Source organism: Leucopleurus acutus, assembly GCF_964270905.1.
Source record: "Leucopleurus acutus genome assembly, chromosome: 9".
NCBI lineage: Eukaryota > Metazoa > Chordata > Mammalia > Artiodactyla > Delphinidae > Leucopleurus > Leucopleurus acutus.
The window spans coordinates 50650196-50674196 of NC_139144.1; the positions used below are offsets into that span (position 1 = coordinate 50650196).

Genomic DNA, 24001 nt, shown 5'->3' on the forward strand with positions numbered 1-24001 from the left:
ATAGGGGATGGGCAGACTGGGTGATGGGGGTTAAATGATACAAACTTCCAGCTATAAAATAAATACGTCATGGGGATGTAATGTACAGAATTGTGACTATAGTTAATAATATTGTAGTGCCTATTTGAAAGCTGCCAAGAGAGTAGATCTTAAAAGTCCTCATCACAAGAAAAAAAAAGAAAAAAAATTTTGTAACTACATCTGATGATGGAATGTTAACTAGACTTATTGTGGTGATCATTTCACAGTGTATACAAATATCAAATCATTATGTTGTACACCTGAAACTAATATAATGTTATATGTCAATTATACCTCAATTTCAAAAAGTGAGCAAAGGATCTGAATAGGTATTTCTCCAAAGAAGTTTCACAAAAGGCAAATAAGCATATGAAGAAGGTGCTCAACATCATTAGCCATCAGGGGAATATAAATCAAAACTAAAATAAGACCCCTCTTCACACCTACTAAGATGGTTATGATTAAAAGAAAGGTAGTACCTGAAACTAAACACAAAATTGTTAATCAACTATACTCCAGTATAAAATAAAATTTTTTTAAAAAGACAGATTGTAACTTTAAATGGAACATAACCTATAAAAAATATTGATTCACTATGTTGTACACCTGAAACTACTATAATATTGTAAATCAACTATACTTCAATTAAAAAAAAAGATTACAAGTTTTCATGAGATGTGGAGAAACTGCAACCCACATAAATTACTGGTAGCAATATAACATGATGCAGTTGCTTTGGAAAACCATCCAGCAGTTCTCCAAAAGGTTAAACATAGCATTACCATATGACTCAAAATTCCACTCCTAACTACATACTCAAGAGAAATGAAATCATGGCCACACAAAATTTGTACGTGAATGTTCAAAGCAACATTATTCAAGATAGCCAAAAAGTAAAAACAATCTAAATATCCATCAACTGCCAGAATAAACAAAATGTGGCATATGCATTCAATGGAATATTATTTGGCAATAAGATGAAATGAAATTTGATAGGTGCTACAACATGAATGAACCTTGAAAATAGTATACTAGTGAAAAAAGTCATCACAAAAGATCACATGTTATATGATTACATTTACATTAAATGTCCAGAAGAAGCAAATCTCTACAGACAGAAAGTAGATTAGTGCCTAGGAGGGAGGAGGGGAGAGAGATATTTTTCAAATTTGCACAAAAGTACAGTATGAGCTAGCAGTGGCCATACCATGCTGGATAGGATAGTCTAGGGCACTAGTTCCCAAACTGCCTAACTGCAATGGAAGAATGGAGCAATTTTGAAAATTAAAGATTCCTCAAGTTGCACCTCCTCCAAAATTCTCATTCAGAAGGTATGGAGTAAAGCACAGGATAGACATTTGTTTTTCAATTTTGTCTATTATGAATAAAGTTGCCATTCACATATAAGTCTTTATGTAGACATACATTTTCATTTCTCGGAAAATACCAACAAGTAGAATTGCTGGCTTGAAAGGTTAAGTATACGTTAAACTTTAAAAGAACTGCCAAACTGTTTTCCTAAGTGGCTGTAAAATTTTATGTTCCCACAAGCTATGTAGGAGTGTTCCATTTCTCCACATCCTTGCTAACATTTTATATTGTCAGCATTCTTATCTTTAGCCATTCTAGTAGATGTGGTATCTCACTGCAGTCTTAATCTGTATTCTCTAATGACAAATGATGTTGACCATTTTTTCATATGCTATTGACCATTCATATATTTTTCTCTTCAAAATAACCGTTCAAATCTTTCATCTGTATTTTTAAAATTGAGTTCTGGTTCTTTTTGTTATTCAGTTGTAAGTGTTCTTCATATTCTTGACACAAGTCCTCACATGTATGTTTAACAAATATTTTCTTCTTGTCTATATAGCTTCCCTTTATCACTTCATAACTGTGCCTCTCAAAGAACAAAAGTTTTGATTTTAATAACGTTCAGTTTATCAGTTTTTTCTTTGATGGTCCATGCTTTGAGTCCTGTCTCAAAAATCTTTACTTAATGGTAGGACACAAAGATTTTCACCTATGTATTCTCTTAGAGATTTCATGGTTTGAACTCTTATGTCTAGACCTATGATTAATTTTGAGTTAATTTGTATACGGGGTGAGGTAAGGTTTGTGGTTCAGATTTTTTGTTTTTCCATATGGATATCTAATTCTTTTTTAATTTTTATTTTATATTGGAGTATAGTTGATTAACAATGTTGTGTTAGTTTCAGGTGTACAGTGAAGTGATTCGGTTATATTCTGAATCTGTATCTATTCTTTTTCAAATTCTTTTCCCATTTAGGTTATTACAGAATACTGGATATCTAATTCTTGTAGGACTATTTATTGATTGTACATTTTACCACTGAATTATCATGGCACTTTTTTTTTTTCCTGCGGTACGTGGGCCTCTCACTGCCGTGGCCTCTCCTGCCGTGGAGCACAGGCTCCGGACACACAGGCCCAGCGGCCATGGCCCACGGGCCCAGCCGCTCCACAGCACGCGGGATCCTCCTGGACCGGGGCACGAACCCACGTCCCCCGCATCGGCAGGCGGACTCCCAACCACTGCGCCACCAAGGAAGCCCTATCATGGCACTTTTATTGAAAGTCACCTGACTATATCTGTCTCAATCCTTTCCTTACTTTCTATTCTACTTCACTGATCTCTGTTTCTATTTTTATACCAATATCACATGGCCTTGGTTACAGAAGTTAGTAGTAAGTCTTGAGAAAGGTAAGGTTAGTCCTCTAACTTTATTCTTTTTCAGAATTGTTATTCTAGGTCCTTTGCATTTCCATATGCATTTTGGAACCAGCTAGTCAATTTCTACCAAAAAAAAGAAAAAAAAGAAGTCTCCTGAGATTTTTATTGTATTTCTTTGAACCTACAGATAAATATGGGGACATTTGACTTCTTAACAATGTTAAGCCTTCTATTCTATAAACACTGTTAAAGTCTCCATTTATTTATCTAACCAAATATCACATTACCATCAATCCCTAATATCATCTCAACATTTTTCATTTTTTTATCCAACAACATCCTCACATAACTAAAAGCTCTAAGATAAGCCATACCCTGAAAAGACTGTTCACATTTGTGCTTTTGTACCTTTTACAAAATATTTGCCAAAAATCCCTTCTCTACCCTCTCAAAAGCCTTCTCCTAAAGGCCCAGCTCTTCTCTTTGAGGAATTATCTGCTTATCCAAGCCTAATGATTTTTTTAATTCTTGAACCTCTTCTAGATCTTATATTTTATACCCCCACGTAATGCTGATGCTACCAGATATTGTTTGATACTCCTTTTTAAATTTTTTTGGATTTTTAAATTGAACTCTGGTTGATTTACAATACTGTGTTAGTTCCAGGTGTATAGCCAAGTGATTCAGTTATATATGTAGATAGATAGATGGATAGATTTAACAATGAATCCAGGGATACACCATACACATTAACATGATGAAAAACAAACACAAATGCATGTGCTACAGTCTATTACATTTAAGGGTACAGAGGCCAAGAGTTCAGCTGGGCTCAACTAATGGCAGTTAAATGGTTTCATTGAGGAACTGGATACTAAGCTTAGCCCTGAAGTAGAAGGTAATAAAATGTTGAGAAAAATATGATTCTGGGTAGGGTGAAGAGGATGAAAGGAAATGTGGCAGTAAGAAAAAAACCTGAACCTTGGAACGCTCAGATCTAAATTTCAATCCCAAAGCTTTCACTTACTGATAATCTAAAAGAAGTCCCGACTGCTGTTTCCTCATCTCTATGTTGTTAATATTGTTAAATTTGTGTGATGTAGAGAAACACAGAAAGGAATTACTGAAAGATAGAAAAAGAAAAGAAGGAGAAAGTAGATGGCAGACTGGGAGTGAAAGTTTCTGCAAAGGAGCCTTGGAAAGAGAGAAAGAAATCTGAGGTAAAGTAAACCCAGACCTAGTCTCCTATCTTGCAAGCACAGTGAAAGTTAAGAATGAATAAGGGAGATGGATGGCTTGAGCTATAAAGTCCCAGACCTTGGTAGTTAACAACTCCAAATTTACAAAACCAGAAAAGCAATGAGTATTTGAAGAAAAGATGATGGATTGGGGAAAAAAATGCCACTTAAAATACACACCATTACCAATAAGGTAGAACAAACTTACAACCATTTTCCTGATACTGGATGGGGGTTGGAAAGGGATATCCTATTTAAAAGTATGTAGCATGCAAAATATTAAATGTAAATTAATGATACTATACCTATTACAGCAAAATTTTAAAATGTGTAATTGATAGTCTCTTTCTTTACAATGCATTTTGATTCTTTTATTTCAGCAGAAGTTTATTTATATGCTTTCACTCATTTACCTCACACCACAGTTTTCTTAATCCTGTTTTCTATAAAACCTTAAGTTTCTTCAACTATGAATTCCTGAAACAATTAATCCTTAGTTTAGATAGAGAAGGTCTACTATAACTACCACATAAGCTGGTTGTAAAGATCAGCAAAAATCATATGTAAAAGGATTAGTGCAGTAACTGACATATCATACAGCCTTAATATACTGTAGATTTAGTACTTATTATTTTGACTCAGATGTGCAAGGAGGTTGGGGAAGGAAACTAACAGAGACAATAATGTACTTTTCCTGAGTAAAGTAGAGACTATGTACTTAAGAAATAACACTGGTATCCAATGTCAACAAGATTCTGGGTTATGACTGGTAAAAAATGTAGAGCAACTATATGCTGCTATTCAAAAGGGCTGCGCAAACAAAGTGACAGTTGCAGAAGAATAATCTTGGGACCAGGATAAGGATAAAATGGGAAAGATCAGCTGAAAGAAGCCCACAGACACAAGGAATAAGAGAAAGGCCTGGCCCAGAGATGTGGCCCAGAGAATGAACACAAAAGAAGAATCTGAGGGACATTCCAAAGAAAAGAAATATACAATACAATACAATATTAATGGGTAAAATAAATGAAAGAATAAAAGATGACTAGAAAGTTTACATCTAAAGTGATGAAAAACAGAATCAACACAGAAAACACAGGTTGTTCATATCAAGGGAAAGAAAAAAGAATAAGGAAAAGAGGAATTAAATTTCTTTTATGATGAATTTGAGATAAAAATAACATATATGTGAAATAAATGAATAGGTCTACATGCAATGAGACTGGGATACAAATTCGGGAGTAATTTATGTAGTCATTTTAAAAAATCAGTTCATTGGCTGAATACAAAAATGAGGTCAAGAAGCTCAGCTTGGAAGAGAAGCATTCTTACAATGCAGGGTGAAAAACTGGAGTATCTATATAGAAGGAGAACCTGGGAAGCCTCTCTTTCTCTCTCTCTCTCACAAACATACATACACACATACACACACACACACACACACACACACACACACCAACAAAAACAAAGAAACAAAAAAATCAAGGAAAGGGACATGGATCTCATTAGAAATAAATGACTATAATGACACTGAGAAGTTTAAGATTAGGTCTAAGAAAAGGTTACTTAAATGTCTCAAAAAGTAGGTAAATAATTTTTGAAGCAATAAATTTGACAGAACATTAAGGCTCAAAACTAAATACAGAATTTTACTGTGTTAAGTTTAAAGTTGCACTTTAAATCTGTTTATTGGACTTGATCATTTTTGTTATCAGAGTGGGGGAGTAGACGAGAAAGTTCCTTACAGTTAAGAAGTAAAGCCAGTTGGTATGGACCACTTATTTGTAAAGATTAGCATTAAAAGAACAAATGATAACACAGTTGTGAAAAAGGAAACAGGAAAAAAGCACACTGAAAATAATTTATAAAAAAAGAAAAATACAAGCATCCAGTAAACATCTTAAAAGATGCAAAAACAAGAAATTATCAAATTATTCAAGATTTTATAACACAATATTCAATCTTAATCTTAAGGGTGCAGTAGATTACTCTTCGACACACTCCTGGGGAATACAAATTGAACAACCTTTCTGAAGGGCAGTTTAGCAATGTGTTTCTAAAGCATTTAAAATGTAATGCACTTTGACACAGTAATTCCGCTCCAAGGAAGTACTTTCAAAGAAATAATCAGAGATATTCACAATGATTTTTATATAAAAATGCTAACCTCATCAATACCTTGAAACAACATACTAGTATAACAATATGAACAATAAATGGTTCATATATATAATACTACAGCATAATATATCCTTAGATATATTCTATTGTTACAAAAGTATTTAGTAATGTTATATAGTATAACATATTATTTGAGCATAGGCTCTGGAATAAGATATCCTAAGTTCATAGCCAGGCTCTGCCACTTATTTGCTGTGACTATATAAGAGGAGCCATTGTTCCTTATATCTAAAACAGAAATAACAATAATTTTAGGTATTTAATCAGGGCTATTAGAGGGATTAAATAAGATACAAAATATAAAGAACACAGCATATTGCCTGACATACAGTAAGCACTCAACAAATATTATCTTGATGAATAAAATGTACAAAACCCCTAAAGCTATATATTCACTGATTTTAATCTTTGTTAAGTAAGTAAACAAAGGCATATGCACAGAAAAAACTCTGGAAGAAAATTCACCAGCAGGATTTTAAGAGTGGTCAACTCTACATGGTGGGATTACATGAGATTTTTATTTTCTTCTTTACGTTCTTCTACACTTTCCAAAATTTCAACCATGAACATTATTAAATTTATAACTCTAAAATGTTCATTAAAATTAGCACATGCTTATTTGACAACTGATGATGGCATTTTACAGTGACTGTGGAAATAGTCTAAAAAGTTTTCCTCTAGACTGAGGCATTATAGTCCCTTGTTCTTTATTAAAGATGTGTATGTGAATAACCATAAAATAACTACACTAAAGGTTCTGGACTCAAAGATCTATAATCTCTAACCCAAAGCCAAAAAGACATTTTCTCAAAAATGTAACGGATGGGAGAACTCATACAAATGGTTTTGGGCTTCTGTTTTTCAATAGAAATTTTACAATGCTTGTCATTAACTTAAGCAGAAAATAAACAATATTGATATTTATATTATAGCACTTCCTAATTTTCTTAATTCATCTGTGTCAATGTCCTTATGTTCATGCACATCCATGAGCCTAAAATTAGAAAAAAAATCTGGGAAAAGTTCTAAATGGAAAAAAAAAACCTGTCAACCTAGAATCCTATACAAAGAGAAAATATATTTTAAAAACTCAAAGGTGAAACAAAGACTTGTTCAGATAAACAAAGCTGAAAGAATTCGTCACCAGCAGACCTGGTGATACAAAGGATGTCCCTCAGGGAGAAGAAAAGTGATGCTAGGTGGAAATACGGATTCCGCAAAGGAATGAAGAACACTGGTACTGGGCTTCCCTGGTGGCACAGTGGCTAAGAATCTGCCTGCCAATGCAGGGGACACAGCTTCAAGTCCTGGTACTGGAAGATCCCACACGCCGCGGAGCAACGAAGCTCATGCTCCACAACTTATGAGCCTGCGCTCTAGAGCCTCAAGCCACAACTACTGAGCCTGCACGCCTAGAGCCCATGCTCTGCAACAAGAGAAGCCACCGCAATGAGAAGCCCACACACCACATTGAAGAGTAGCCCCCGCTCTCCTCATCACCTCAGCTAGAGAAAGCCTGCACGCAGCAACAAAGAACCGACACAGCCAAAAAAGAACACTGGTCCTGGTCACTGAGAAGACAAGAAGATAGTCGAGCTTTAAAGCATTCCATGCAACAGGAAGAGTGGCAACAGACATTTGACTGAATTTGCTCTCTGCATTCACAGCCCAGTGTAAGAAAGGAGCATCCCACAATTAAATTGCAGGTTTCTGATCCTACATAATTCTTCCTGCCTGCCTTAATACAGCAAGCATTAAGGGGATGAAAAAGAGCTCAATATTATTTGATTATTATTTTCATTAAAAGGGTATTAATTTTTAAAACTTTTTTCCTCATTTCAAAGTGATACATTCATTAAAGAATGGATTTGAAAATCTGATACAAAATTAAAACAAGGAAATAAAAGCCACCTTTAAATTAGAAAAGAGGGAGGGAGGGAGGGAGGGACGGAGGGAAGTTCTACAGAGTTTGCTATTTTATTTGAAGGGCATTTCAATTTACTTTTTAGAGGTAAGTTGTGTGGTGATTAATGTGGAGACAAACTCAAGAAACTGTAAAAATGAGCAGAAGAAGGAGGAGACGTAGAAACGATTGGACAGGGGTGATAGGAGTAAATAATATCGGTTACTAAAAAGGGCACCTGTTCAGGGTTACTGCTACCATGGACTGACCCTACAAACCACAAGGTCATGAACCAGCAGGGTACTTACTACATAAGTGGTTATTACGGTAGGGAAAAGTTTTCTGGCATCTGATACTTACTTTGCTTCAATCTCTTACCCTGAGAGAAGGTAACTTTTAGATGCAATCTCACTAGTAGTAGTTGATAATACCTCTCAAATCTTGGTTCATAATCAGAAGCACAGAAAAGACAAAGGATGAGTCCTGGTGGTAAAAATTAAATGGACGGCTCTCTGCATTAGACCACCCCAGAGTAGAAAGAATACAGATAATAGACTTTCCAAACTTTTTCCAGAATAGCAGAGGAAATAGCCTGTTTTCCCCTGGAAACACTGTCTACTGGAATGGAATTTACAGGAAGGCAGCTGGCTAGTTTGTAAAAGGCATCTAGTCCTGGCCATTTCTTCAATGTTTCCACGTGCTCATAAACACAAGTGTGCAATATGACTGCTTTTCGACCTCAGTCTGATATTTCTGAAATCCCTCAATTCTGAATCTAAAAACCAGAATCAGTGGGGGTAAGGCCAGTAAAAATATCTAAGTTGGAGTACTCTGGAGTTTGTTTAATGTTACTGGGCAGTTATTTATTGACATGATGTATCTGGGATGGGGAAACAAAAACAAAAATCCTACCCCACAGGGCTTATATCAACAAAGCAACCAAGGATGAATGAAAAGGAAACGAGCTGGAGCAACATTAATGAACACTGGACAACACAGAGTTTTCCCCAAAATGCTAGATAGCAAAGTTTTAAATGCATATGAAAATACATATCAGAGCAGTAATATCCCAAAACTCTCTAAGGGGTGAAGATGCTTAATTAGAAGAGTGACAAGAGAGTGTGTGTGCAGAGAGGAAACCATTGACTAAGGAATTAGGATATATGGACACATGAAAACAGAAGTTCCTATTCAGGGCTGTCCCAGGCTTGAGGATACCTCAATGGGGACAGACAGGTCCTGCAAGGAGGGAGAGTTTGCTGCAGGGTAAGCAGAAGAATAGGATTCTTCATCTGTTTTATATGTTAGTGTTACCAGAAAGATTGTCCAAAATGATTAAAATCATTTAAACCAACACGTGAATGAGGATAAACTACATTGCACCTTAAGTTCAAATTTGATTACCTTTTCCAAAAAACTGAAAAATAAACAAACAGGACAGTGTTCTAAAATGACAGTGTTCTCAAGCAAAAGCTTGAGAAACAAACATAAGGAGCCAGAAACAAAACAGATTTTAAATGCATTTTCAATTTGCCTCTTTAGCCCAGCATTATTAATATCTTTTGTCAGTTACCATCCACATGATTTATTCTACTATCAGAGTTTTCAGTTGTGTTATTATAAAATTCAGTTTGCTTTATAGATTCATTAAAGAGGACTGGAGAAATAATTAGTGTGTTAAAGTGTCCTGTGTACATTCATAAAATTATGGCAGCAAAAACTAATGGTTAATATATTTAGTATTATTTTAATAAAAATTTAGAACTAACACAGAAAGTGTAAATGGCTATCATGCCACTCAGCTAAATTACAAGATAAACTATAAGAGGCAAAGTAGCCCAAAAAAAAGGAGGAGAAGAAAAGAACAGAAAAATGTTAGGTCCCAGTACTAAATGTCTTGAAAGAGATTAAAGCACAGGTATTCACTCATTCAACAAATATTTATTGAGCACCCCCGACGTTTCAGGTGTCATATGAAAAGATACAGACAGATGTGAAGAGACATTTAGAATGTTAAGACATCATATCAAATAATAAGGAAGACTCAAAACTTTTTAACTATACTAGATGACTGGAGATAAATATCCATGGCAAATTTTTAGAAGTACTCAAAATGTGATGAGTTTATGAGACATTTGGAAGGGGTAAAAGCAACACAACAAAAATGGCTTCTTGTATTGTGGGTGGGACGGGCAGAGGAGGGAGAAAAGAATTTCTCTATATACCTGTTTATTTGACATACCTTGAAGGAAGTTTGCCCAAATCTGAGATTAAATTGAAATAATTTTCTTAAGTAGAGTTATTAAGAAGCTAGAAGCAAGCCAGAAAGCTATAATACAGACTCAATCTTTTAAAGCTAAAAGGAACATCTAACCCAGAACTTTAATTCTGTCCACGACTAAGGTCTGAAGAGTAACTTTCCCAAGGCCACATGGTGATAACTTTATTAATTTTAGTTGCAGGTTAAAATATATAAAATATTACATATTCTCTATACAAAATTAAATATTCCATATTAGATGAAATTTAAAAAGAAACACAGACTAGAGCCATTCAACACTTTGGTGTATATTAAATCCAGGTTTTCTGAGAGAGAGAAAGAGAAAAAAGAGAGAGACAGAGAGAGATGGGGGCGAGGTGGGGGGAGTGATAAAAAGAATAGAAAACATATCCACACAAGAATGGCATTATACTAATCATACTGTTTTGTAAATCCTTAATACAATATCTTTCTATATCAGTAAGTATACATAACAAAACTTTAAAAAATTATTGACTGGAGGCAGCAACCAAGTGTTCCATTTGTAGTTTTTTAATACTGATACCTTTTAAATAGCAAACATTAAAATACTGTGCAAATGAGCATACCCATAATGGTCATAATAATAGTGTAATAATTTATTGGGTTGGCCCAAAAGTTCATTCAGGTTTTTCCATAACATCTTACGGAAAACCCGAATGAACTTTTTTGGCCAACCCAATAAAAGATGTGAACACTGCCATAGGTGTAATAATGTGACCACTTATTTTCAAATACACACACTCAATTTTCATATAAAATGAAAGGTATGGAAAAGATCTCTAAAGTCCCTCTGACCACCAAAATCTTATGATTCTGTACCTATTTCATACATCTTTCTATAGTTTTTCATAAGACTTCCCATAATAACTATTTTTAATAAATTTCAAGCTTATGCCTACTTCAGTCAAGAACAGCTTCATACACAAACAGCACTGTGGAAGGTTTTTTATTTATACATGCTTATTTAATGCATACAAAAATCCTGCAATGTAGAAACCTGAAAATTAAGTAATTTGTTCAATCCCTTAGCTGGTAAGTAGAGGGTATGAAATTAAGACTCCTGGTCACATGATCCCAAAGATTCTGCTCATTTCATTACATCAAGTTGTCTTCTTTAATATATTCACTGAGGCATTTATTAAGCATCTATTATAACAACAGCAGGATTACTGTACTAGGTAAACATTCATTTAGAAGGATTGAGGAAATGCACACTGGGACTGATAAAGCAAAGTTCTCATATCAGTGTAAATATTATAACTACACGGGAGAACAAATCAGTAAACAGGTTAATAGAAAACAAACCTAATTTTAAAAATGAGAGCAGAAAAACAAATAGTTCTGAGTTTAGAACAATGGGAATTGACTAACTGATGAATACAAAATTCTCTACTTTTTTGCTTTTTAATCAATTTGTAGTTTGGCTTGGCTTTGTGGCTCATTTACTTGAGAGGTGATTTATAATAATTTAATATGTTTGAATATTAACAGTAAGAATTATTTCCTATCACTTTAGAATGACTTAAGTTTTTCACAAAGCATGAAGAGAAAAGATACAGATTTTACAAACAAATTTTAGCTCACTTGGAAGAAAGTTTCTAAATTAATAATAGGAAATATTTACTACTACCATTATATAATTCATTGAAGGGGCAAAGAGGTTATTTCCTTAACTACTTTGAAAAGGAGGAAGACTTAATAAATTACTTTTAAACACAAAATATTAATATGTCACTTTCTTTATTTTAAGTGTGATAAACATTCACTCAGCTGAACATTCACTCAAAACATTCATTTCAGACCTTCTCTGTTCAAGTGTCATGGGAATACAAATAAGGCTACTGGCTAAGATGTGGTCTCTAACCACATAGAAAGAGATGGTACTGAAGGTGTGGCTTTCTATTTAAATAAATCAATTTAGTTCCTCTTGGGAAACATCTGTGTATATAAATATGTTTTTAAAATTATGAAACAAATAATACTACTATTGGTCTCACTGGAGGTTCACAAATGATTTTCAACATGGTTTATTATTTCTGGATAAGCTGGTTGAGTGATACATACTTAAACTTTGAAAAAAATCAACGCCAGTTATTCAATGTTCCTAAAAAAATAAGATGACACTTCTTTGAATTTGGCACTCATATTTTTGAGTCTACTTTTATTTCTGTTTCAGCCCCAACTTGATGCATCAGGAGCCTAGGGTCAGGATTAATCAAATCTTTAAAGGTACTTGTAGCTTGAGATGATGAAAGCTAAGACATAAAACAATGCCCATCTGATGCTCTGGTGTGCGTCCAAATTACCCAAGGTGGATGTTTAACCCTCTCCTAGAGATTTGAATTCCAGATTTAGGTGGCACTCAAGGACCTGTGTTTTTAGACAGAACACATTTTGAGAGACACTGATCTCCAGAATTACCATCATTGCAGAATTAGTTCCTATTTTCCCTCCTACCTCTGTCATTTTCAGAAGTGCCAGAACTATTATTATTTGTTTTGATACCTCTGAAGTGAAAACTATATGCTGATCTCCACAGTACATATTCTTAAATGATATACATCCATGATTCTGCTCACCTTCCACTGGCTAGATAGATGAATGGACAGATACAAAGGTAGACAGATACAGATAACAGATCCATCCACCTATTTATCTAATATACATTAAAGGAATGTATTCTGCCTGCAAATCAGAAAGTAATTCAAATGTTTTAACATTTTCCACATCTGAGACACACTCTGAAATTCTGTTCTAAAAAGTCAAAAGAAAGTTACCATTGAAAGAAATTCCCAGAAACATTTCCTAGGAGATTTGAGTTATTAACAACAGTAGTTGGCTTACCTGCTATCTCGCTGAGCAGCACCACCTTCCGTCACTGTCTTGACAAATATTCCCAGCTTTTCAAGTCCAGCATCTGCTCCAACACCCATTCCAATAATACTTATACCAAGTCCATCCTCATCTATGAAAAAGGAAAAAAAAATGAAACAACCTAAGTTTTACACTCGTCCACAATTAGCTGCTGAGATCTATTTGCTGCTTTTAATTTTGTTCTTTGTGAACTATATTGATATGCTTCCTCTGACAGAATTTTTATTCTATGCTGGGGACCAAGGATGTCAAATTAGACCCCTCAAAAGGCTCATTAGTTTAGTCTCATTTTACTACTGCCAGTGGCTCTTCCATTGTGATCCCTCAAAAAGGTAATAATTTGGTTACTGAGCAATCAATATGCCTGACTAAATAATATTTTTAAGCACAGACCATACATCCTCAAACATATATATATATATTATTTAAATAAATGTGATCATAATATATCTGGAATTTCCCATTTATGCAGTCTTCTTTTCTTTTTTACTTGGTCCATATTCCCATTCATGTTAATAAGATGGTATGTGTCTCTCAGTACTTTCCTCTGTCCTACTATACAAGCATATAAACGTATCATCAGATACGATATATACATTATATGCATATAATTAAATATACATATTATATATGGCTTAATTTTCCTTCTGATTTTCTTTACACAAACAAGATCATATTATACCTACTTCTCTCTGCAGCTTACTTTTCTAATCCAATGATACCGCAAGGATATCAACTTACATAGCCTTAAATCACTTATAATGCATATTTCATGGTGAGAAGCTGTCGTAACTTATCCAACCATTTCTCTACTAACAGGCATTCACTTTTGTTTCCATTTTACTGGCCCTTTGAACAATACTGACAAACATGTTTTTTAATTCACTTACAAATCCATATTTCCAATTCTCCTCTCTGTGAACACATATTTTAACATTAATGAAATAAAAGATACACTATGTGCATTCCACATTTTTTGGTTAACATTCAAAGTTATTTTCTGATAGTCTCAAAGTCTTTATAGTAATGGTGTATTAGCGGCATAAAAAATAGATGGTATTAGCTAGTCAGCAGTGGTGGAGTGTTAAAGGAAAATGGGCTCATGTGCTCAATAGAATACTTGATGCTTTTAAAAGCCTTTTTAGCAATAACCTTTAATTTGTTAATAAGTATTCTCAACTAGTAATTTTTTTTTTTTTTTTTTTTTGCGGTATGCAGGCCTCTCACTGCTGTGGCCTCTCCCGTTGCGGAGCACAGGCTCCAGACGCGCAGGCTCAGCCGCCATGGCTCACGGGCCCAGTCGCTCCGCGGCATGTGGGATCTTCCCAGTCCGGGGCACGAACCCGTGTCCCCTGCATCAGCAGGCAGACTCTCAACCACTGCGCCACCAGGGAAGCCCTCAACTAGTAATTTTTTGAATAAGGTTCATCTCATTGATTATTAGTTACTGCCAGCTTCTGCTTTAAGTATTTCTAAGTACAACTCATAATCCTACATCTTTATTCTACATATGTTTAAAAGTATGTCATTTGGCAAAAGTGATGTGTTTGCTCAGCTGTGTGCTAAAGAAAGCTATGTAGAGTGCTCTCCCTGGAGGAAATGTTTGATGTGATCCCCAGCTGAAGGCACGTCCTCATTGATTCTAGGCACAGGTATCTAGTGTGAAAACTGCTGACTAAATGAGTGATCACTGGAGACTTTCCTTCCTTCCTTACATTTAGAATATTTGCACACGTCATTTCCCATATTTATTACATTCTAATCGTTTCCCCAGTATAGATATTCATGTTCATCAAGAGGCATTCTCCTGCTAAAAACTTTCCTACATTCATTACAGTTTTCGAGTTTCTCCCCAGAATGAGTTTTCTTACGCACATGAAGTTTAGATCTGTGCGAAGGCTCTTCCTCATTGGTCACACGTATAAAGTTTCTTCTCTCCCACATGTATTCTCTTATGTATATGAAGGTAGCTGTATTGCTGAATTATTGCACATATTCATCATATTCATAGGGTTTCTCTAGAGTGTGAATTTGTTCATGTTGATAAAGGGATGAATGACGACCAAAAGCCTTCCCAGTGTTTACATTCAAAGAAGTTTTTTTCTCTTCCTCCAGTGTGTTTGCTCTTGTGTAGTTTAAGAGATGATCTCTGTAGACTTTTCCACATTGAAAAATGTCATAGGGTTTCTCTCCTGTATGAAATCTCTGGTGTGTATTAAGTGTTAGCTGAATTCTTATTCATATTCATTGTATTTATAGGACTTTTTCTTCATTATGAATTATCACGTGTCAAGCCAATGTTGAGTTCCCATACTCAGTATATCGAAAGGGCTCCCCTCAAATGTTGATTCTCTATACTACCATGCCATTAAATATAATAGTTACTTCCTGCAAATAACCTGCATGAAAATTATATCTGAGTTTTTAAATCCATTTTCCCTGCCTGGACTCAGGCTTTAGTAAAATTATCTTCTTTCCTTCCATAGCTCCTCTTGATGCTCTAACTGGAAAATTACTCAGATCTGCAAAGCTGAAAACCCAACTGTGGGCAAAACTATTATATCAGCTTGAGCCATCCTCAATCCCATTGCCGACCACGTGAAAGACATGGTGATAACCGAAGGAAAATTAAAGAAAGAGTACAATCAACCCACAGAGACCAGGTGACTAATCTCATCTCTGTACAGCTTCTTTGAGATGTCAAGCATGGGTGAAGTCCAAGCCACAACTTCAAGGCCCTGATTCTTGTGGTTGCACCATCAAGAACCCAGCAGCCATCCTGTCTTCCTCTGTATATACTCTCCTAGGAACAGGCAGAGCACTAAGCATGCAAAGCAGCCAGGACAAGATGGAAACAACTATAAGGCTGTGTTAGGAAGATGTTATCACCACCCTCTGGAGGTCAGGAAAAAAAATCTCCTGTTAGTTCAGCATTCCCCTCATTGCTAGTGAGATTTGAGCTTGTATTCATATGAACTTGGGCCATTAGATTTCCTCTGAAGTAAAGGGCCAATTTTTCTAATGAGTTTTGCCTGACTCTTTTTTCCTCATCATTTCCGAAGACTCTTAGGATATTATAGCTATTAACTCCATGTCATCTATGATGAATATTTCCCCCTTCAAATGTATCACTTATGTCTTGGCTTTGTTTGACAATATTGCCTTTAAGAGTTTAAAATTTTGGATGAGTAAATTGGTCCATCTTTTCTTTTATAACTTCTGATTTTCCATTTTGGTTAAGCCCCTCCTCCCACAAGCCCAGATGATAAATGTAGACATAAATTTTCATCAAATATCTTTGTCATTTTTAATATTTTATTATTTAATTCACGTAGAGTTATTTTTATATATGATATAATGAAAATGATGTTTTCCAACTTAATACTCTTTCAGATAGATGCTTTATGCCAGAACAATTTGTAAAGCACCCTGTCACTTCTAAATTAGAGTATCTTATGTGTCATGTTATTAAATTCTCATGCACACTAACATCTTTCCCTGGATCTTGTATTTTGTTCCACTGATCAACTGCTATATGTATACAATTTGTTCTGATTATAGAGGCTTCACGTTACATTCAGATAGTTGGGAAGTTAAATCCTTTCACATTCTTTTCCATACTTCCCTTAGGTCTGTATTTTTCCATATAAAATTTAGTATTGTATTATGCAATCCCCTCTAACAATGAAACTCTGATGGCAGTTCTACTTGAACCGCATTAAATTTATTTATTCATTTATAGGTATAGAAGACAGAATAGGAGAGACTTTCCTATACTGAGTCTTCTCATCCAAGAATAAAGAATATCTATTTGCGCAGATCTTGTATCTTTAATAGCTATAATACAACTTTTACAGCTTTAATAGCTACAAAATGACAATGATATATCACCTCACACTTCTTACAATGACTATCATCAAAAACATAAGAGATAACAAGTGTTGGGAAGGATGGGGAGGAAAGAGAACTCTTGTGCACTCTTGGTGGGAATGTAAATTGCTGGAGACACTATGTAAGACAGTATGGAGATTCCTCAAAAAATTAAAAATAACTACTTCATTTAGTTCTCTTCTAGTTTAATTTTTCTAGTTTAACTTTTACTATGAAATGTAGCATACAAACAAAAGAGTTTATAAAAACATTTACCTACAAAACATTGCGTAAAACAAAAATAAAGCAAACATTCATGTACTAACAAAGACAGAAAACATTACAAATACTCCAAAAGCCCACTAATGTAAGCCTCCCTGAAATCATAACTCTTCCTTTGGTAACCATTATCCTAAAACATGGTGCTACCATTCCTCCCTTTTCTTAATACTACTTTTTAAAGCTACTTATTTGTGTATTTCTAAGGAATATGCTGTTTAATTTTTCCTGGCTTTTAAATTTAAATAAATGGAATTGTACTGAATGGCTTCTTCTGTGATTTGCTTCCCACCCCGCCTCAATTTCATGTTTGTAAGAATCATAACACACTGCTACATGGAACTGTGGCTCCTTCATTTTTACTGCTGAGTAGTATTTTATGGAATAGATATGCTACAATTTATATACCTTTTCCTATCATTGATGATTACTCAGATTGCTCTCACTTTTGCTATTGTAAGCAATACAATGGCCCACAGCCAAATCCAGCTGTCTTTGTATGGGCCATAAGCTCAGGATGGTTTTTACATTTTTAAATGGATGAAAAGTGTAAGCTTCACTCTTACATTCTCTTTAACCTCAAATGAAAGTGTCTTTTATAGGAACAATTATTGGCCAGTGTTGTTTAGTGTAATAATTGGTATTCTTTATATATTTTTCATCCAAGCAATTTTATGCTTAATACTTACACAGTTTTCAACTCTCTTTCCCTAACATTTGCTGTGTTGAACAAGCTGTTCTTTGTTTCTTTTCCTCCTTGCTAATTGAGAATTATGAAGGAGATACATATAAGTCCTTTAAGTCCTTACATATAAGCAAATTTCTTTCTTTCATCAGGATAGGTAAATATTCTGGGATGGATAAAGGATTCTTGGATCATTATCCTTTTTCTTCTCAGTGGTGTGTGAAATCATACATACCTCCCCACTCCCAGTGTTACATATAAGAAATCTGAGGCTAGTCTAATAACTACCTTTTTGCAAGTACCTTTGCTTCTTTGTTTGCTTTGATTTTGGCCTGGTATTTTGTAAGATTTTCACTTTATGTTTGAAGATTAGAATTTTCTCAGGCTGTGCCTGAGTATGGGAATTTTTTTTTAAGTCCTTTCACTTGCAACAAATTGGCTAGGACCTTTAAATTATGAGGTTCAGATATATTTTGAGCTCAGGAAAATTTCTTCTATTTTGTCTATTATGTCTCTTGTCCTGTACTGTCTTTTCCCCTTCTATTACAACTTATATATTGGGTCTCCTTCATGATTTTTCTTGGATTTTTTGCTCTGTTTGAAAATTACTTTGGGACATTTCTTATGTTTGACCTTCTAGATAACCAATTTGAGTCTCAACAATAACCTTTTCAATTCCTCTACTGAAATTTTTAATCTTAAAATATTTTTGTTGTTAATTTGCTTAATTAAGAATGTCTTTTTATATATATATATATTTATTTTTTTATTTTATTTATTTACTTTCGGCTGTGTTGGGTCTTCGCTGCTGCACGCGGGCTCTTCTCTAGTTGCAGCAAGCAGGGGCCAGTCTTCGTTGTGGTGTGCGGGCTTCTCATGGCGGTGGCTTCTCTTGTTGCGGAGCATGGGCTCTAGGCGCGTGGGCTTCAGTAGTTGTGGCTTGCGGGCTCTAGAGAGCAGGCTCAGTAGTTGTGGCGCACGGTCTTAGCTGCTCCGCGGCATGTGGGATCTTCCCAGACCAGGGATCGAACCTGTGTCTCCTGCGTTGGTAGGCGGATTCGCAACCACTGCACCACCAAGAAAGCCCTAAGAATGTCTTTTTAAAGCCACACTTGAACATCTTTATTTGGTTTCTTTGGGTTTTTTTGTTATTCAAGTTGTCATCTGTTTGTTCTGCTTTTTTCCAAAGCTCTCTGAGATGTGCTATTTTTCTGTTCATTAGGTCCTAATTCAGTTCCCAGGTGATGATTTATGATGGTAAACACAGCAGGCTCTGGTCTCGTAGGTCCCCAGTTACTGTAGCAGGCAGTCTGTGATTCCAGGGAAAAATCAGGAGCAAGCCCCTCTGCTCCTGTCCTCCCTGCTTTCCTTTAGCTTTCTCCCCTCAGAGATGAAGAGGATTCCACTGCCTTCATTCCAAAAATCCACCATTTTCTAAAGGCCCAGCACTCCCCCTATCTACTACATGCAGAATCTAACCATGACCACTCTCCCTCCACCAAAAATCCCCAAAGCAACCACCTGCCCCAAGCTCTCACTTATGGCAGCTCTCTCTGGACTCCTCACCTGCACCAGCGCTTTGCAGGAGTACCAAGAAAACATCAGACCTCACTCACACCTCCCTACTCCTAGTCGCCAACCCAGCCAACTAAAGTAGATGGGTTTCAGTGGAGTGCGTAAGGGAGGAGTCTTTCAATCCACCATCTATACAGAATTCATATAAACTATTTTTGAAATTTAATAAATAAAACCCTCCATGAGAAATAAAGCTTTACCCAATCCTTGGGGGGGGGGAAAGGCTATACTTAGGGAAAATAAAGTCATTTCTACATTATTAACATAGCAATATAATATTATTAACATTGTAGAGCTCATATACCTTTCTCTAGTTCCACTGGGAAAAGTTCCAGCTTTTCTACACGCTTTTCAAGTTCATACTCGGCTGAAGCAGCCACAGGGTCAACTTCATCGTTTCTCCTGTCATAGTCTTCATTGGAGTATGTGCTGAAGACCTGTAGTAAGATATCAACAAAAAGATGAAAATCTAGAAAAGACAGTTTTCTTGATTAAAAAAAAAATCTGCTACATATCCAAAACTACGTAAGTTAAAAATTTTGTACGAAGAATTTCTTCTAAACAACTGTTTTGTCATAAAATCAACTGAGATGTTAAGAAAAGGAAAACTGAATCAGAATAAAAATAACTTACTAATTTAAAAAATGTACCACTTTTAATAATTTGAGAGACAGCATTAGCCACAGAATACATTATATGGTTAGCAACATTTATCACTTTTTATAGAATCAGAGTATACCATATTAGCTGCAATAAAATTAAGGTAAAGCATCTTCAGGCTTTATTTACCGAAGCAAATACCCGCACTGAACCCATTTCATGCTATGACCTATACAATCCCTGATGTTGCAGTGTGCTGGTTTTATTAGAATTATATTTCAAACACAGAATCATTGAAATTGACTTCTATTTTGTACCGGGCTGTGTTAAGCTCTCATTTGTCATCTCTCATTTTACTTCCATGTAGATATAAATTAAATCCTCATTGAACGTTTTAATGAAATGACTATCAAAATATTGCTCAAGAGCTGCAGAACAAACAGGATATTGGTAGCTCTTTCTTTCTGACCTAAATCATTCAAAAGACTACTAAATGTGGTCTTCAGATGTAGCTGTACATCTTCTTTCTGCTGAAATATTTGTTTTATTTGAAAAGTAACTGGAAATAGGTATACAACCCCTCACTTAATACACTGAAGAATATTTTTTAAAAAGAAATGTATAATTCATCAAGCCTAATTAATTTGCATGACAGAAACTGACATTTTCAATTAAATTCAACAATTATGAAGTATCTAGACTGTGCCTGACAAAACTTTGTCATGTCCTCCCAAATCTAGGAGTGAGTAGTTTTTAAAAATATATACTTTAAAAAGTGATAATAAAAACATCAATAGAAAGCAGGACAGAAGGTCAGAGATGAAAGAAATTAAGTCTATTGCCTATAAAGCTGGCCCTGCTAGTCCAGATGTGCTTTACATTCATATTATTGGAAAACTGGCAACTCTTACATGCTGTATATGGTAACCTATAAACCAGAAATATATACTGCGTACAAAGAAACAGATGTAGTGTGGTTCCTAATTCTACATACTTCTCAAAATCGTGTCATTTATAGGTTTTGTACCAGAATGCATAACTGTTTTTCTTCCTGACTTTCAACATGTTTTCATAGCCTTGTACCATTCACTTGGTCTCTACCACATTTCTACAACACAATAAACATTTCTACATCAAAATGAACACTTCTAAACTATGGGGTTTGTACCTTTTAAATTAATCTTTTCATAAAATATGCTTCCTATGCCCCTTCCACAGAACCTTCCAATATTTTTCTTAAATTGTCCTGTTTATGACTTTCTCTTAGCCTGTTTGATCTTTCACTTCCCTTATATGTTTTGGTAATCACTTATTTATTCATTCATCAAAAATTTACAAAGAATCAACTCTATGCCAGACATCGTGCTAGACACTGAAGAAGGTACAGTTTCAAGTAGCTCACAGCTCAGTAGGGACATAGAAATCAAAATAAACTAAAATATATGTGATAACTGATGTAACAAAGGAATATACCAAGTAATTTTTTTATTGTCATGAATTTCATGGAGGGGAAAATATTTGAGTTGAATCTTAAATAAACAAAGATTCACATATTCAAATGTAGATGAGGTGGAATGTATATTTCAAATATAAGACACTAGAAAAAATCTATATCTGTATCTTTCGGAAAACATCGACAGTTGAGTGGACCACAGTGCAGCATGCCTAGGGGAGCAAACTTTAACAACATACAAAAAAAGTTACTTGCATCTGGAACGTACATGTCCTGGAAACTATCGGCAGAGATGACCGGAAATTATTCCATTGATATTTGCCACTTGTCTACTTCTGCTAATAGGTTCAAGTATATGATTGCTAAACAAGGATTCAAATGATATTCATACGGGAACATAACTCAATTTTGCTACCAACTTAATGTATGAATTAAAAAATGTGTGTATACATACACATGTATATATGTGTATATATGTTTGTGTGTATACACACACATCTGCTATCAAATGTCCTTCCCCAATCAGTCTGGTTTATAAAGTCCATTTGGGGATAACCAGAAATTAAATAAAACAAACAGAAAACTAACTATATGACTACATATTGGAAAACAGTACTTTAAATAATGTTTGAGGCATGTAGCAATCAGATGACCATATCACCATTTAATTCTGTAGAGAAGAAATAATGTAATATACTTTTCATCTTCAGCTTGTTCATAGTCTGGTAAATTATGTGGGCACATAGGTAAAACCTATAAATACATGAAACAGAAAAGCCAGAATTCATTATTTGCAAATTAAGCTTTTGTTTACCTGGAGAATCCAAGAGGTTAAACAGAAAAACTGTTAGAATGAACAAGAGTTCAGTGAAAACAGAATTTCAAAACTACCAAAAAAGCCCATAATAGCTTTAGAAAATATAACAGAAAAGATCAGAAATTATAAAATACTCAAGAATTGCTGATTATAAATGTGCAAGGATATCCTTTATCTATAAAACTTAACTGAAAAATTCAAAAAGCCTTGAATAAGTGTAATGCCATACTATGTTACTGGATTAAAATCCTTAATATTGTAAAAACCTCTATGATCCTAAATTACTGTAAATGTCTCTTTGCCCCAATTTAATTTATGAATTCAGGGCAATCAAAATTAAAATCCCACTAACATTTTTCATGGAAACTAACAAGCTGCTAGCAAACAAGGAATAAGGATGGAAATAGACCCTATCAGATACCAAAACATACAATAAAACTTAGTTTATTAAGGCAGTGCAGTTTGCCCCAAGACAGATCTATTTTTGTACTCTATTCTGTTTCACTCCTCTACTTTTCTATTCAAATTAGCTTGGGTGGTCTATTCAATAAATAGTAGGGAAAGAATGAGATATCCATATGAAAAAAGATTCCTATTTCATATGATTAACAAAAAGTAAAACTTAACATTGGTTAAGAACAAAAATTATAAACTATTAAACTGCTAAAAGAAAATATGGGACAATGTTTAACAGGCTAGAGAGGACATTCCCAAAAAGCCATACATCCTAGAAATCCTAAAGAAAATGAGTAAACTATTTGATTAAAAATTAATGCTAAAAACTTCTAGGTAACAAAATATACCATAATGAAATTACAAAACAAGTCAAATATTAGGAGAATATATTGCCAAATATCAAAATGAAATATGAATATTCATAATATAAAAAGGGTTTTATCAACTTAAACAACTGTATCTGTAGGTAGGGGAAAGGAAACTGAGAATTCAACAAAGACATATCAATAAATGATGTAAAGATGCTCAACTTCATTAAAAATTAAGCAAATTCAAGAAGTAAATACTATATATTCACCCATAGGATGATTTTTTTTTTAAAAAAGACTGCAACATCCAGTGTTTGTGAGGATATAGGAAAAAGAATACACTTGGAAAAGCAGGAAAAAGGTCGCAATTTGAGAATAGCTATCAAGATTTTAAATGTAAATGCCTTTGATCCAATAACGCTATACCTAAGTATTTACAGAGATACTTGCAGGTGTGCACAGATACCTGTGCAAGGAAGTTCATTACAGAACTATTTATAATAGCCTAAGATGGAAAATTACCTAAATGTCCAATGATAGAGAAAATGTCTTACTAAATTATAATATATACAAATATGTAATTTCATGCAATGATTTAAAAGATCTATCTCTGCTGACATGAAAGTCTCTGAAATACATATATTATTTAACCAAAAAAGCACATGGCAGATATACCTATAACTACTGATATATCCTTTTGTATCTATTTATATATTTCTATATATACATATATAGGTATAAATA

At 34.5% G+C, this 24001-nt stretch overlaps 1 protein-coding gene across 6 annotated transcripts in view; it reads right to left on the reverse strand.

Annotated features, from left to right (window-relative positions):
- Positions 1-24001, reverse strand: part of PPP1R9A (protein phosphatase 1 regulatory subunit 9A) — a 320392-nt gene that overhangs the window by 128135 nt on the left and 168256 nt on the right. For all 6 annotated transcript variants that reach the window (XM_082846441.1, XM_082846440.1, XM_082846438.1 and 3 more), the window contains exons 2-3: positions 19928-20060; positions 13185-13305 (exon numbers count right to left, since the gene is read on the reverse strand). In XM_082846441.1, the coding sequence (XP_082702567.1) occupies positions 13185-13305; positions 19928-20060 (254 nt within the window). The remainder of the gene's footprint in view (positions 1-13184; positions 13306-19927; positions 20061-24001) is intronic.